The sequence below is a fragment of the Carica papaya genome, chromosome 8, assembly GCF_054855325.1.
Source record: "Carica papaya isolate Zhongbai chromosome 8, ASM5485532v1, whole genome shotgun sequence".
NCBI lineage: Eukaryota > Viridiplantae > Streptophyta > Magnoliopsida > Brassicales > Caricaceae > Carica > Carica papaya.
In genome coordinates, this window is record NC_142316.1 from 12,023,513 (window position 1) to 12,041,902 (window position 18,390).

Consider the following 18,390-nt stretch of genomic DNA (forward strand, 5'->3'; position numbering starts at 1 on the left):
CCCTTATCGACTATATGGAGGAGTTTGCCAAATCAACAACCATACAAAATGTCTTAAACTTCACTCTTAGTAAAGCCTTTATTGCACATATCAGAACCATTATCATCAATGTGTATCTTCTTAAGTTCAATGTGTTTGTATTCTAACCAAAATGAATAACATACGATATCAATGTATATGTACCTCAATCAATGTGTTTTTATTCTTACCAAGATGAATAACACTCTAACTGTCAGAAAATAAAACATATGTCATTTGTGTAAAGCCAAGCTCATTCACAATCTTCTTCATTTTAAGCAATTCCTTACATGCTTCAATTGTTGCAGTGAACTTAGCTTATGTAGTAGATAACACAATACATTTATACAATCTAGATTGTCATGTCACAGCTCCCCCTGCAAAAGTAATCAGATACGTAAAAGTAAACTTTTTTGAATATGTTACCAAATCAGAATCTATATAACCATTAAGAATAGGCTGTCTAATCCCAAAATACAACTTCAAATTAGTAGTGCCATGGAGATATCTCAAAATTCACTTCACAACATTCTAATGTTCTTTTCCTGAATTAGATAGAAATCTACTAACAGTACCAATTAGAGGAGCGATATCTGACCTAACACAAACCATAACATAAATCAAGCTACCTATAAGTAAACTTTCTTGAATTCGTATGCCCTGCCAAATTAAAATTTGTATAACCATTAAGAATAAGCTTCTCAATCTCAAAACACAACTTCAAACTAGCAGTGCCATAGAGATATCTCAAAATCCATTTCACAGCATTCCAATGCTCTTTTCTTGAATTAGATAGAAATCTACTAACAGTACCGAATACATAAGTTATATCTGGCCTAGTATGAAACAAACATACATCAAGCTACCTACTGTAGATGCATAAGGAATTTTTCACATGTATTCTTTCTCTTACTCACAAAAAGGAGACTGTTTGACACTCAATCTGAAGGACATGGCAAGAGATGTACTTATAGGTTTAGTTTTAGCCCTATTAAATCGCTACAATACCTTATCAATGTACTTTTCTTGAGATAACCACAACTTCTTACATTTCCTATCATGAATGATCCTTATGCCAAAATGTGATTTGCTAGCCGTAAATCTTTCATTGCAAAAGACTTGCTTAACTCTTTTTTTAAGCTATCAATTTTGGAAGAACTAGAACGCACAATGAGCATATTATTAACATGTAGTAACAAAATAATAAAATCACAATCAAAAAATCTCTGCATAAAAACACAATGATAAGAAGTAGTCTTCTTGTAATGTTGAACAATAACTGAGTCAAACTTCTTATACCATTGTCTAGGAACTTGTTTTAACCCATATAAAGTCTTTTTTAATTTGTAGACATAATTTTCCTTTCCTTTCACCACTAAGCCTTGAAGGTTGTTGCATGTAGATTTCCTCATCTTAGTCACCATGAAAGAAGGTTGTTTTAACATTCATTTCCTCAGCCTCTAAATCAAGACTAGAAGCTAATCCCAAAATAACATGAATTGATGACATATTGATCACTAGTGAGAAAATCTCCTCAAAGTTAACTCAATTTTTTTACTAAAGCCCTTGAAAACTAATATGGCTTTATATCATGGATATGAGGAATTCTCTTCTTGCTTCTCTCTATAGAACCACCTATTCTTCAAGGCTTTTATATCTTTAGAAAGCTTCACTAATTCAAAAGTATGATTGTCAGTTAAAGATTGTATTCATTTTTCATAGTTGCAACCCATTTTACCTGCTCACTCTCAATAGCATTTTCATAGCATTCAAGTTTTCTTCATCTGTCAAGAGTATGTATTTATTAAGTGAATACCTAATAGAGTTCTTTCAATCTCTAATAAACCTTTTAAGTGTAACTTCAAGTTCCTTAATATGTGCCTCTTATTAATCAGTAGCTGCTTTGTATTCAGGAGCACCAACCTCATTTATATTCTGATTATCATTTTGCACATTGCCATTATTCTAAACCTCAACTGCATTAGGCATATGAGTTATAAGAGATGAGTCTAAATCAATTAAACCACTAATCTAAGGCTTTGATTTCTCCATCTTGTTAATGTCATTAATAGTTTTATCTTCTATAAAGACTATATCATGACTTTTGACAAACTAATCTTGTTAATAGCCAATGAAGATACATTGTCTAGTCTTACCGTCTAACTTGGACCTTTCATCTTTAGGAACATACATAAAGCATTTGCAACCAAATACTCGTAGGTGAACATAAGCAACATCCCTACCATACCACAACCTATTAAGAACATCATTTCCCAATGCAACAGTGGGAGTTAGATTGATCACTTATACAATAGTATACAAAGTTTTAACCCAAAAAGAGTTTGGCAATTTAGCATCTAAAAACACGCATCTAACTCTCTCCATAAGTGTTATGTTCATCCTTTCTGCCAAACCATTCAATTGAGGAGTCTTAGGACGTGTCTTCTAATGTATAATACCATGTTCTCTGGAACATGCATCAAAAGGCCTACAATACTCACCACAATTATCAATGTGAATACATTTCAACTTTTTTCAGTTTCTCTCTTTAGCAAAGCTTGAAATTCTTTAAATGTACTAAACACTTGATTTTTTGACTTTAAGCTATGAATCCAAAGTCTTCTTAAATGGTCATCAATAAAAATCATAAAGTAAGTTGCACCACTAAATGACTTTCCCTTCAAACGACCACAAACATCTAAATGTACCAACTCAAACACATCATCTTTCTGGGAAGGAGAATGATGTTTGAAAGAAAACCTCTTCTGCTTTCTAGCCAAGCAATGAACACATTTGTCTAACCTTGTACCTTTTAATCATGAAAGTAAATTCTTTTTAGCTAGACAATCAAGTCCCTTTTCACTAATATGACTCAACCTCTTGTGCTATAATTATGAAGAGTTATCACCTTTAACTACATTAATAAGATTTGTAGAGATTGAAGCTTACAACCAAGGAACCTTTGCTGAGTTTACATTACCCATCATCAAAAGTGTTGCAATAGTTATCATCATCAAACTTATTAGTGGAGATCAAATGTAACCTAGTGTCTCATGCATGTCTAACATTCTTGAGCTTTAACTTTGTTCCATTTTGAGTCTATAAAAAAATAGTTCCAATGCCCATCACCTTTCACACTCCATCATTACCCATCTTTAGAACCCCAAAATAACCTAGAGTATAAGATGTGAAAACTTCCTTCATTAATGTAACAAGGAAGCAAACACCACTATTTGTAACACACCAAACCTTTGCACTTAAACATGATTTCAAACTCTATTATTTTGGGTCTCATGGCCATTTAAATTTTATCGATATTTTGCTTTAAATTATTTTTATTTTATTTTTATTCTTATTAATTATTTTAAATTAGTTCTTAAATTATTTTTAATATGTTTTAAGTGTAATTTAAAAAAAATAAGAGAAAAAAACAAAAAAAGGATGAAAATAAAAAAAAGGGAGAAAATCCCCTGAAATCTGCAAACCGACCATGGTACTGTGTGCGGTCACGTCGCACAACCTGCATGTTAGCTTTTTGTGTGTATGCACATATTGTGTGTGCACAGCGCCCACCATGGTGCACATGCGTTCGCAGCTCTACAAGCGGTGAGCTGCTAGCCGCCCGATGGCACGCCCTACACAGGGATGTGACAGTCTTCAATCATGTCGTACCCGAGTATGCTGCCCCATGCCACGACAGCTTTTTGGGACACGTACTCACTACGTGTCTCGTCCAGATAAACGCCACGTGTCGCCCATCCATGGCCCCTCCATGTTATTTAAAGACCCACCTCTCTTCATGTTTCTCTCACCATTTTTCCTTTCTTAATTCTAGAAAGTTAAGAGAGAGAGAAAGAGAGAAAGGATTTTAATGAGAGAAAGAAAATAGAAGTTTGAGGAGTTATAAGGAGTACTAAATCTCTTTCCTTTCCCCTCTATAAAGATAAATCTAGTTATGGTTATGGTAAGGGATTTTTTGGTATTTTCTCTTATATTTCTAAGTGTATTATCTAGAAAGATAAATTAAAATGTTAAATGATTTTTTATGCATGAATTTTTTATGATGATTGGCTATTGCTTGTTTTAAATATGAAATATGGAAATAATGAGCACGATGCATAAAAACATGATGATTGAAAAATGTATGTGGGTTGGCCCTTCACCTTACCATTTGGTATGGATGAAGAGGGTTATTCTAATGGGTCTTGGCTTAAGAGAATGACCCAAAGGTCAAGTTTGAGTGCATAGTCTTGGGCCGGATATATATTTAGATCTCCACTGGGTTCTAAGCATGTGACTATTATGATTGTACATCGAATATAAAAGAGAAAGTAATAAAAATACATTTAACTGTTATCGCTAAGAGATTTGTCTCCCCCTACTTCAAATATGAAATGTTGGTGAACTGCTCCCTATGAATGATCGACATTCCCTCTTACGAGAGTAGATTCGCGATATGATATGTAGGGCCATAGTGGCAATGTACAGTCATAGTCATAGTTTATACTTAATATGGAAATAAAACCAATCGATATAGAAATAGAATTGATTGGTCATTCACAATAGTATTCGAGAGTCCCCTCTACTCTTAGTAGATATATATCGAAATAGTTTCGTGCTGAGGTCGATAAAAGACTTAAATAAATGTACAAACATGATTAGAATAGTTGTTGATACTCTATGGTGATTTTGTATGATGGTTCTTCTAATTTATCCTAATCTTATTGTGTTCTTAATTGGTTCAACTAGTTTCTAATGCAATGTTTGTTTATGATTGACTCTATATCTTCTCTGCCCTTTTTATTTGATATATAGATGATATTCATATGTTTTCCTAAAGAAAATAATAGTCTTTTCTAAATATTTAAATTGAGCTCGTCCTGTGGAGATTGCTGAGGTAAGTTATTTAATTGAGAAGTGATGTTTTATTTTAAAAGTTAATCACCTTTATAAACCTTAGCTATGTAGTTTAAATATATTTCCCTTACTGAGTTTATAGAACTAACTCCAATCCATGCCCCCTTAGATGATGAAAGTGATTATTCGTTTGCTGAGTTATCCTTTGAAGCTTGTTTGGATCCTTAGGATATTTACGAGTGTAATATTTTATCCGCACTCTGATGACACCTATTCGTAATTATTACAATGACTCTATCCTTTTTATATATTCATGTTTTGGTAGCTAGCTTTTGGCCTCAAGTGTATAATAAACCTTTGATTTTGTTGTAAGGAATTTCTTTCTTTTCGCTGCATATATTTTATTATTTGTACTTGTATCTGCTTCTGTTATTAGGCTTTCTTTTACCCGACTAGGTAACTAGGTTATTACAATTGGTATCAGAGTATGATTCTCGAAAAAATCCATTACACTGAGGTCTATAGTTTAGACTTAGAAAGAACCTTAAAAAATTCTTAGAGTTAGAAATGACCTTTTTCTTTCTAGTCATCAAGCTTTTTTTTCTCCCTTTTATAGGATTATTAACTCAAGGAAAACCATCCGTAGAATGCCTAGAAGCCTAAGACGCTCTGACCCAGATGGAGTTTACTAAGTTGTTCTAAGCCATCCAGGGTTTAACCACTATTGTAGGCTATAACTGAGACTAGCCACCACTGACCAATGACTTTTGTCATGTAGATAAAACTATTTCACAAAACATTTATGAGTTTAGGAAACTAAAAACTCATTCCTTTGACAGTGGACCGGATCCTTTAGCTGCAGAAGTTTGGATTCTGCAAATAGACAAGTTTTTCTCTATTTTAGACCTCACTGAGGAGTAGAAGGTCCCTTTAACTGATTTCATGTTTACTGGTGAAGCCGAGTACTGGTGACGGCTTAAGAAGGATGTATTACCCACTCCTACTGCCTGGGATGCTTTCATTGATGTCTTTTTAGAGAACTTCTTCCTGATCTATGTTCTGGAGAAAAAGAAGGAAGAATTTTAGGACCTACATCAAGGAAACATGAAAATTAACTAGTATGTCGCTAGATTTGTCCAGTTGTCCCAATTTGCCCCTATTATGGTGGCCACTAAGTGCTGGAAGGCTTGAAAATTCTTAAAGGGTCTTAGAGTAGATATCTTTAACTGTATTGCCTTCTGAAGCTCAATATCTATGTCAAAGTTCTCGAGCACACCCAATTGGCCAAATGACTCATTTTGTCCCGACATTAGTGTATCACCCACATCCGTGCTCAACAGCAGCACAATAAAAAGATAACTGACCTTGGCCCCAACCGTGTTGATAAGAAACCCCGTATAGTACACAATATTGATTTGCCCATACCCCCTATAAAGCCCTTTCAGCCTACCCGGTCCTATCCACATTGTGGGCGAGATCATGAATACCAACTTTGCCATGGTTTGAACAATACCTGCTATAAGTGTAGGAGCACATAACACTTCGTGAAGGATTTCCTCCAGAAGCTCCAAGAGGTTGTGAGGCCCGTCACACAACGAAAAGTCTTCCATCTTGATGAGCCTAGTGCCTTTACTACACCAGCCATCATTCAGAGTATGTTTTCTATTTATAATTTTACCACTCGTGCCTTGATAGATACTGGTGCTACTGATTCTTTTGTATCTTGTAGATTTACAAAGAACTTAGGAATTAAACCAAAACCTTTAGGGCAAGTTTTAGTAGTAAAAACACCCTCTATAGGACTTTTAGAAGCTCGTCTTGTTTATAAGAGTTGTAGAGTGAATGTTTCAAATAAAGAGTTAACCATAGATTTAATACTCTTCTTGTTTGATATAATTATTAAATGGATTAGTTAGAAAACTATCGAGCTGTCACTAATTGTGATGACAAAATTGTAACTTTATGCTTGCCTAAAAGAAAACAATCTTAAAACCATATTGAAATTTTGTTTATAAATGAATAAGTGTTTCTTAAATTTATTTACGAAACTTTATATAACAACATAAAAAAGGGATTATTTCGAAAACCACTGCTTCTCTTTTTATAATCTCTATGATGCATAAGCGAATGGATTCTGAGCCATCAGTTCGAACAATCCTTGTTGTTTGTAACTTTTCAGATGTTTTTTCAATAAAACTACTAGTTTTACCTTCCTGATGACAAATCAAATTCTCCATCAACCTAGTCCCTAGAGTAACCACTATTGTAGGCTATAACTGAGACTAGCCACTACCGACCAATGACTTCTGTCATGTAGATAAAACTATTTCACAAAACATTTATGAGTTTAGGAAACTAAAAACTCATTCCTTTGACAGTGGACTGGATCCTTTAGCTGTAGAAGTTTGGATTCTGCAAATAGAAAAGTTTTTCTCTATTTTAGACCTCACTGAAGAGTAGAAGGTCTCTTTAACTGATTTCATGTTTACTGGTGAAGCCGAGTACTGGTGACGGCTTAAGAAAGATGTATTACCCACTCCTACTGCCTGGGATGCTTTCATGGATGTCTTTTTAAAGAACTTCTTCCCGATCTATGTTATGGAGAAAAAGAAGGAAGAATTTTAGGACTTATATCAAGGAAACATGAAAATTAACTAGTATGTCGCTAGATTTTTTCAGTTGTCCCAGTTTGCCACTATGATGGTGGCCACTAAGTGCTAGAAGGCTTGAAAATTCTTAAAGGGTCTTAGAGTAGATATCTTTAACTGCATTGCCTTACTGAAGCTCAATACCTATGCCAAAGTTCTCGAGCACACCTAATTGGCCAAATGACTCATTTTGTCCCGACATCAGCATATCATCCACATCTGTGCTCGACAGCAGCACAACAAAAAGATAACTGACCCTGGCCCCGACCATGTTGATAAGAAACCCTGTATAGCACCCAATCCTGATTTGCCCATGCCTCCTATAAAGCTCTTTCAGCCTGCTTAGTCCTATCCACATTGTGGGCGAGATCATGGAGACCAGCTCTGCCATGGTTTGAACAATACCTGCTATAAGTGCAGGAGCACACAACACTTCGTGAAGGATTACCTCTAAAAGCTCCAAGACGTTGTGAGGCCCGTCACACAAGGAAAAGTCTTCCATCTTGATGAGCCTAGTGCCTTTACTACACCGACCATCATTCACAGTATGTTTTCTATTTATAATTTTACCTCTCATGCCTTGATAAATACTGGTGCTATTGATTCTTTTGTATCTTGTATATTTACAAAGAACTTAGGAATTAAACCAAAACCTTTAGGGCAAGTTTTAGTAGTAGAAACACCCTCTATAGGACTTTTAGAAGCTCATCTTGTTTATAAGAATTGTAGAGTGAATGTTTCAAATAAAGAGTTAACCATAGATCTAATACTCGTAAACTTTTATGGTTTGATATAATTATAGAAATAGATTAGTTAGAAAACTATCGAGCCGTCACTAATTGTGATGACAAAATTATAACTCTATGCTTGCCTAAAAGAAAACAATCTTAAAACCATATTGAAATTTTGTTTGTAAATGAATAAGTGTTTCTTGAATGTATTTACAAAACTTCATATAACAACATAAAAAAGGGATTATTTCGAAAACCACTGCTTATCTTTTTATAACCTCTATGATGCATAAGTGAATGGATTCTAAGCCATCAGTTCGAATAATCCCTGTTGTTTGTGACTTTTCAAATGTTTTTTTCAATAGAACTACTAGTTTTACCTTCCCGATGACAAATCAAATTCTCCATCAACCTAGTCTCTAGAGTAAAACCTATCTTAAAACTCACTTACCAGATGGGTCAAGCTAAGCTTTTAGAGCTAGGATGTCAGATTGCAGCATTGAGAAAGAAGTTCATTTTGACCAAGTCACTCTCCCTGGGGTGCTCTCGTACTATTTGTGAAGAAAAAGGATAGAACCCTTAAACTTTGTGTTGATTATCGGGAGTTAAATTACATCACCATCAAGAGTAAGTACCCTCGACCCCAAATTGACGACCTGTTTGACCAATTGTAGGGAGCATATGTCTTCTCTAAGATTGATCTCAGGTTGGGTTACCACCAGTTGAGGGTTAAGGCCGAGGATATTCCTAAAATGGTGCTCTACTATAAATATGGCCAGTCTAAGTTCAAGGTCATGCCCTTCGGGTTGACCAATGTCCCTCTTACCTTCACAGATCTCATGAACAGAGTTTTCAAGTCTGTACTAGATCAATACATTATCATCTTTATTGATGACATCATAGTGCATTCTAAGAGCCCTCATTAACATGCAGCTCACCTTGCTTAAGTGATGGAGGCCCTCTATCAGCACCAACTTTACGCAAGCTAAGTAAATAATCCTTTTGGTTGGACTGTATTTCTTTCCTCGATCACGTGGTTTTTGGTGAGAGAATTTCAGTGGATCCTTCCAAGGTCAAGGCTTTCATTTACTAGAGCCAACCGACCAACATCACAGAAGTTCGTAATTTTCTGAGACTGGCAGGATATTATTGGTATTTTATCAAGGATTTCTCTCATATTGCCGCTCCCTGAACCTGTCTCACCAGAAAAGGATTTTTCTTCAATTTGAATGAAAAATGCGAAGAAAGTTTTGTTGAACTCAAGTGTTAATTCACCACTCCTCCAGTGTTGATCCTCCCTGATAATAGTGGATGATTTTAAGTTTTTTGTGATGCGTCTTATATTGGTATGAGATGTGTACTCATGCAACATGATATGGTAGTGGCTTATGGCTCCAAGCAACTGAAGCCACATGAGCATAAGTACCCTACACACGACCTTTAACTAGTTGTCATTATCTATGTCTTGACGATATGGCACCACTATCTGTATGGTTAGATTTTTGAAATCTACACTTATTACAAAAGTCTAAAGTATCTGTTTTCCTAGAAAGAGTTGAACATGAGAGAGGCATTAGATGGATCTCTTGAAAGATTACGACTGTAAGATTTTATATTATCTCGATAAGGGTAATGTAGTTGTAAATGCTCTTAGACAGAAAAAATCAGTCATGTTAGACCAATTGTTAGCTTTTAGCTGGAGGATGTTCGAGATGATTCATGGTCTCTGCTTGAACTATTATGGCAATGGTACATACCTTACCCAGATCCAGATCCAGCCCATTCTCTTCATGAAAATTTGGGAAGCCCAAGCGACGTATCAGGAGATTTTGAAGCATATCAACAAGTTTGCCTCTGATAAAGTTTGAAACTTCATAATAACTAATGATAGATTGTATAGATTAAGATCAGATATGGGTACCAAATGACCCTGATATCAGATCGGATGTTCTAAAGGAGGCTCATATATCTAAATTTCCATCCACTGAGAGAATACCAAGATGTATCGAGATCTGAGGCGTCGTTACTAATGGCCTAGTACGAAGAAGGATATTGTTGAATATGTCTCTCGGTGTCTTACTTACCAGAGGATCAAGGTAGAGCATCAGAGACATGGTGGTCTTTTATAAGTTCTCCTCATCCTCTAATGGAAATGGGAGTATGTGACCATAAACTTCATCACTTACTTGCCATGATGAGTTCGAATCGAGACTCTATTTGGGTCATCATGGACAAACTAACTAGGTCCGTCCATTTTCTTGCAATTAAGACCACAAAGACAACTATGAAATTAACCCGATTATTTATTGAGGAGATTGTCTAACTCTATGGTGTTCTTGTTTTCGTGCTATCAGATAGAGATCCTCATTTCACTTCTCACTTTTGGGTTAACTTCCAAGAAGTTTTTCGCTCCAGTCTGTACTTCAGCATTGTTTATCACCCTCAAATTGATGGACAGTCAGACGGACCATTCAAATGCTGGAAGACATGTTGCGCACTTGTGTACTGGACTTTAGGGGCAGTTGTGATTAGTACCTTCCCCTCTGTGAATTTGCTTATAATAACAGCTAACACTCCAGTATCGATATGACTCTATTTGAAGATCTCGATGGTATGTCTTGCCAATCTCTAACCGATTGGAATGAAGTTGGGAACAAACGTCTCCCTGCATTGGATTATGTTCAAGAAACTATTGAAATAGTTGATGTTTCATAAGCACCTTGTTACTGGCCAGAGTCATCATAAGAGTTATGCTAACAACTGAAAGAGACCTTTGGAGTTTGTTGTTGGTGACCATATTTTACTTAAGCTCTTTCCATACAAAAGAAGAATGTCATTTGGAAAAAGCGGAAAGCTAAGTCCTCGCTATGTTGGACTTTTTGAGATCATAGGATGTGTAGGCCCCGTGGCGTAACACTTTACATTGACACTAAAAGTTATTGGCCTACATGATATTTTTCATGTCTCCATGCTCAGAAAGTATCAACCTGATCCTTCTTACATCATCGCACGTCCGAGGACTCTTGTCTATTTGAACATGGCTTATGTAGAGTATCTTGTTGAGATCATCGATAAAGCGGAAAAGGTTCAACACAATAAGAGAATTCCTATGGTCAATGTGTTACGACAACATTACACTCTAGATAAGGCAACGTGGGAAGTAAAAGAAGAAATATGAGATAAGTTTCCTGAGTTATTTTAAAATTTTTTCAAATTTAGAAGATCAAATTTTTATAAGGTGGGGAGATTGTAACACTCCGAACCTTTGCACCTAAATGGTGTCAAATTCTATTATTTTGGGTCTCATGACCATTTAAATTCTATTGGTTTTTTTTTTTTAATTATTTTTATTTTATTTTTATCCTTATTAATTATTTTTAATTTGCTCTTAAATTATTTTTAATTTGTTTTAAGTGTAATTTTTAGAAAATAGAAGAAAAAGAGAAAATTTATGAAAACTAGAAAAAGCAAGGAAAAATCCCCAAAAAATTTGCGGACTAATCACGGGTACTGCGTAAGATCACGTTGCACAGCTCGCATGTCAGCACGCTGTGTGCACGAGCCCACTATGCGCGCGCGGGCTGCAGGCTTTGAGCTGGCCTAGCTGCATGCGGGCATGCTCTGTGTGCAGACGTGACAGCATGTGATCACGTCATACCCACTACATGCTGCCCCATGTCGCGATAGCTTTTTAGGACACCTACTAGCCACATGTCGCTCATCCATTTCCCCTTCATAGTTATTTAAAGACCCACCATTCTTCACATTTCTCTCACCATTTTTCCCTTTTTCATTCTAGAAAATTTAGAGATAGAGAGAGAGAGAGAGAGAGAACTTTAGTAAGAGAAATAAGCAAGAAGGAAGAAAACAAAGTAGAAGTTTAAGGAATTGTTTGAGGCGTATTAAAAGTCCTTCCTTCCCCTTCCAAGAAGATAAATCTAGTTACAATTATGGTAATAAATTCTTTGTTATTTTCTTTTACATATCTAAGTGTATTTTCTGGAAAGATAAATTAAAATGATGAATGATTTTTTATTCATGAATTTTCATGATGGTTGACTATTGATTATTTGAATATGAATTATGAAAATAATGAGCATGATGCATAAAAACATGATGATTGAAAAATGCATGCGGGCTGGCCCTTCACTTGACCATTTGGTATGGGTGAAGAGGGTTATTCTAGTAGGTCTTGGCTCAAGAGGATGACCCAAAAGGTCAAGTTCGGGCAAATGGGCCTTGAGCCATATATATATTTAGATCCCCACCGAGTTCTAAGCATGTGACTGTTATGATTATACATTGAATATGAAAGATAAAAGAATGAAAATCCATTTAACCGTTATCTTTTAGGGATTTCTGTCTCTTCCTACTTTGAATATGAAATGTTGATGAACCGCTCCCTGTGAGTGATCAGTGTTTTCTTTGATAAGAGTGGATTTGCAATATGAAATGTAGGGCCACAATGGCGATGTACAGTTGTGGTCATAGTGTATACCCAATATGAAAATGAAACCAACCTGATATGGAAATAAAATTGATTTGTTATTCACAGTGGTAGTTGGAAATCCTCTCTACCCTCAGTAAATATATGTTAGAATGGTTATGCGCGGAGGTCGATAAAAGACTTAAATAAAAGATAAACATGATTAAAATAATTATTGATATTCTACGGTGATTTTGTATGATAGTTCTTCTAATTTATCTTGATCTTATTGTGTTCTTGGTTGGTTCAACTCGTTTCTAATGCAATGCTTGTTTATGATTGACTCTATATCTTCTCTACCCTCGTTATTTGATATATTGCTGATGTTCATATGTTTTTATAAAGAAAATAATGGTATTTTCTAAATATTTGAATTGAGTTTGTCTTGCAGAGATTTTTTATATAAGTTATTTAATTGAGAAATGACGTTTTACTTTAAAAGTTAATCACCTTTATAAACCTCAGCTGTGTAGTCTAAATATTATTTCTCTAATTGATTTTATAGAACTCCCTCCAATTTATGCTCCCTCAGATGATAAAAGTGATGATTCACTCGCTGAGTTGCCCCTGAAAACTTGTTTGGATCCTTTCTTAGATCCTTAAGACATTTACGAGTGTAATATTTTGTCTGCACTCTGATGATAAATGTTTGTAATGATTACAGTGATTATATATTCATGTTTCGGTAGTTAGCTTTTGGCCTCAAGTGTATAATGAACCTTTGATTTTGTTATGAGAGGTTTTTATTTCTCCATTGCATATATTTTATTATTTGCACTTTTATTTATTTCTTTTATCATACTCCTTTTCACCCCACCAGATAATTGGGATGTACATTGTCTATAGCTCAAACGGTGTCATTATAGGCTACATTGATCATATTTTCTTGATAAAGTATAGCCAAATCATTATCTAAAGTGGTAGTGGCAACATGATCAGTATTGTTGTCATTGCCCTTCTTCTCTTACTTCCCTTTGTCTACCTTGTTCTCTTTCTTCCACTTATAACAATATTTCTTGATATGCCTTGCTTCACCATAGTTATGACATTTAATGTTCTTGTACATTGATTTTGATATACTCCTGCTTTTAGTTCTATTTTGATCTTGACCCTTACTTTTACTTCTCCCCCTGTTTTCAGTAACCAACTGTCTTTGTATACTACATTGTTACAACATTAAGAGCAGATTGGTCAAAGATACTTTAAAGTTTTCACATGAGTCAAGAAGTATAGTTAACAACCTAAGTCCAATAAAATCTTCATCAAATTTGACACCCATGTCAAACAATTGTTCAAAGATACGTTGAAATTCATTCACATGATCAAGTATAGAACTACATTCTCTATATATTGCAAGCATATAACTTATTTATGCAAAAATAACTTATTGTTTCCAATCTTTAAGGCATACAAAGTTTCAAGCTTCTCCCATAAAATTTTGGCATTTGCTTCATTATCAATATGATTCAACATATTATCTTCTACTTATTGTCGAAAAAACTACATACTTATAAATTCTCAAATTTTCAATCTTCATCAGATTTAGACTCATGTTTTTTATAAGCAAACACAGGTAAATGCAACTTTTTCATAATAAGAAGATCCTCATTTTTCTTTTGCACTTGTGATAATTTGTGTCATCTAAACAAATCATTTTACTCACATTCACTTCTATCATTTAAAGAAGCAAAAAATTCACAATCAACTAATGAATTAGTGAAGCAAAGTCTGATATCACTTGATGAGAAGTATTTGAATGAATCTATAAGGAGTGATAATTAAGTGAAATTCAGCAAACAAATAATATAAAATCTGCTCTAAAATGTACAAAAATAATCACGCAAAGACACAAGAATTTTTACGTGGAAAACTCTTTTAATGTGAAGGACAAAAACTACAGAATCTCTCCTACGTCTAAGTAAAAGAACTACACTATCAAAAATTAATATTTACATCAACTAAAAGCTATCACAATAATTTTCAAGTAAAGTATCAACAACAAATCAACCAAACAATAAGAGATTAACAAGGTAATAAAAAAATATCATCAAAATAGCTACTGTTCATATAAAATAGTAAGCTCTAGTTGTTCAAATTCGATCTCCACCTTCATATCAAAGAACAATCTATCTCGAATGTGCTCACCAAATTTTACCCTAATCAAACCACAAATGACTATCTAATCGTAGAAGAAAATCAAACTAGTCATTGCTGAAAAAGAAAAAGTGAACAGTAACTTCGAACCATAAATACCAGAAATTCAGTCATGCAAAACAAATCTCCACCATCTAGAATAAAAAACAATAAGTCCTCCAAATGCTCACCAAATTTTAGCTTAATCGGAGCACATATGACTGTCTGATCGTTAAAAAACCAAAACTGATATGATGTGATTTTTCAGCAAAAAAAAGTCTCATTTTCTCTCTCCTTTTGTTCTCTTTCTTTTTAGTGGCTAAAAGCTTGTCTCACCATCAACTTAGGGTTAATGTGGTATAAGTTAAAAATATTAATAGTCATAATGGGTCAAGAGAAGTGGGCTCAAACAACATAGGTTTTCCACATAGGAGGGAACCCAAACCCAACATATATGAGATCTGAAAGTAGAATGACGATCATGTAAGTTCCTTCATTTGATGATTTAGCCATATTCAGTTGCTTAATGAACAAAGTTAGGTACCAAATGTGGAAGAAGATGAAAACATGTTTGGTAGCTTCAATTTTTTCATTGCATAAAACTCATAAATGACTTTGTTACTTAATTATTTACTCATTCAAAGAAAAAAGACTAGAAAAAAGAAACATATCTTTTATTTAAATTTTTTTTTTCTAAATAATCAAATTATATCATAAATCATAAACTAATATGATGCCTAATGCTTTCCTGTAATTGAAATCAGATTAGCTAAAATGCTTCTTGATATTTCTACTAGTATTTTAATACCCTTAAAAAGGTTCTAGCCAAAGAGCACACAAATTCCAAAAACCCATAGTTTCTCTTCCAAAAATTTCTCTAGTAGGGAAACGCATTAAATATTTATCCAAACTCGTAAGCTCTTGAGCAAGACCCACATTAGCCCCAAGATGTTGGTCTCTAACCAAAAAAGTAAATACTTGAATTTGAAAAGTTTTTGGTCCAGTAGACTCATAAAAAACTCATTAGGATAAGCAGTATTATTGAACCAAACAAAATAACAAATAATAAAACCAAAAAAATATAAAGTACTTAAACTATAAGACAAGTAAACCTCCCAAGACCATACAAGAGTAAATGGAAATTTTTAAAGAATGAAATAAATTTAGAAGCAATTTTTTACCATCATAGCTTTGAAATATTATTATTATAGCTATAGGAGAAAGAATACAAATTTCATTCATAAGAATACAAATTTCATTCATTTAGAACTCATAATAAAGTTGTGTCCAATCTCAAAGCCACTTACAAGTCTTCACACTCCATCAAGAATGAAAATTTGGCAGCCATGGTGGGCAACAACTACAACAACAACATGAAAAGTCACAATAACAAGATTAAGCCTTACAACAGCAGGCCTTTTATTCAGTACACAAACATTCAAACATTCAAACCTAAAAGATAGATAATATCATCTATGGAGCTGGCGTCTAGTCCCGCCACCATTGATGGACATACACACCACTGCTTCTAAGCTTCTTGAATATGTCCATACAGTCTGATCTTCCCGAGCAATGAAGAAACAGCTCATCGACAAAGCATATATTTCCACTCTTGAAGAGCTCTGACAGAAATTTCAGCTCTACCTCATTTGCATTCATCTTTAGAACCACAAAATCAGCATACTGCACTGTCTCCTCAAACCAGCCAAGAAAATCAAAACTCTCATCTTCCAACAACGGATCCAAATCTTCAAAAGTTGGAGGACTTGCACTGGGTTTGCTCCCCGCAAGGTCCGGATGATAAACGAAGGTGATACCAGGCTTCCTGACATAAGATAACATAACCGAAGTGTTATGATCAACAAAATACACATTAAAGGCTTTACTGTCCACAGGATAGGATGGCATGAACCAGCTGGTTACACTAGTGTTCAGATGCTCTGCTGCTCCAATATCAACATACACCAATCTTTTCTTTGAAAAGACATTCACAAATTTGGGCAAATAAGCAATGCTCTTCTCAAAATCTGCTGGTTTTTTCTCAGCAAGAGGCTCAATGTAATCCATATAAGGTTTGTTGTTGGCAACAGATTGACAGTCAGCTGGCAGTACTTGATTCTGCTCAAAGTTTTCAACTTTTTTCCTGAAAACAACTAGGGTAAACTCTTCCACATAACCAACATAAACAATATTGGAAGATTTCAGTAAAGATGAAACTGGGGTGGCAGATCTAATCAAGCTGTTGGAATTCAACGCAGCGCTACCCACAAGCATAGCTCCAACTCCACCGGGCTTGAGAATTCGCTCAATCTCAAGCACAAGAAGAGCAGGGACAGAAACTTCGTCTAGATCCCTAGAGAAGACGAAATCAAAAGCATCGTCTTGGTAATCAAGCTCATAAACCAACTTCTTAAGAGAGAGGAAAGGGTGTCTGTGAACTCCACAGACATAAGAGAATCCTAGATCTCTCAGTGCCAAAATGGCCGAGGCTGATCCTCTACCGATGCATAGAGTTTTAGAATCATAAGCCAACATTCGCATACCCATTAGCTCTCTGACCACAGCAGTAGTCAAATTCACATTCTCCTTACACTGCACTGACTCTACTGAGCCCCAAATGGGTTTCAGAAACCGACTCGAAAACGAATTCGTGTTCGAAATCAGAAGAGGCGCGATAGCGAAATTCACGCCACAGTCATCTTTACTCACCGAAGTGAACAGTCCCGAATCATCCCCATAAATAGTTTGCAGCAAAGGGAAAATCGACAAAGCAGTGGCAATCGCAAGAGCGCGCAGAAACACGCGCCTCGCTAAAGATCCATGAAAGATCTTAACCCACAAGATCTTGAAATCCATCTAAAATTCAGCAAGTTAAAAGGCGAAGGCTTGTTGAAGATTGTTTATGTAATAAATCAAGAGAGATGTGAAGCCAAATTGGGAAAAGAGAAGAGAATTAGCGAGTGCAAAACCTGGAAGAAGTGTGATTTCCACCCACAAGGATACCCATTGATTTTTGGAACCTTAACCAGACACCTCTCGGCACCCTTCTCGGTTTCGGCTCAAACCACTTGACCTCCATTCTTCTGGGTAGACGTAACCCAAGCATTCCCTCCTTTAAAACCTTACATTACATGATATGAAATCCCCCTCTCCCTAGCCAAAACTGAAGTGGATTTTTGAGAAGAAATCAGGGTTGAGATATCTGAGATTGAAGGGTTCTGGAGGAGGAGAATGGAGATGGAGAAAGTCGGTGGTGCAGTGGGAGTAATAATAATAAGCGCCTGCATAACTACCAGACAAATTACTCTGCCAATAATAAATAATCACACCCGATATAATGACGTAAGCAGAACACGTGGCGGAAAAGTAGAAGGTTCTGAGATATCGGCACAGCTGTTAAGATAACATGGGAAGAAGCGTCGTCGTTTCTCTCACTTTTTATTTATTTATTATTTTGGATCAACATGTGATGAGGGGGCCCACAGCTGTTAAGACAACGGTTGGTTGATTATAGGTG

General features: G+C 35.3%; 1 protein-coding gene across 1 annotated transcript; it reads right to left on the reverse strand.

Annotated features, from left to right (window-relative positions):
• Positions 1–16,105: 16,105 nt before the first annotated feature.
• On the reverse strand, positions 16,106–18,147 carry CPUorf47 (peptide upstream protein). The gene is made up of 2 exons (XM_088209729.1): positions 17,843–18,147; positions 16,106–17,729 (listed from the first exon to the last, which is right to left on the reverse strand). The coding sequence occupies exon 2, from the start codon at positions 17,727–17,729 to the stop codon at positions 16,362–16,364; it is 1,368 nt and encodes a 455-aa protein (XP_088065855.1). The 5' UTR covers positions 17,843–18,147; the 3' UTR covers positions 16,106–16,361.
• Positions 18,148–18,390: the final 243 nt, after the last annotated feature.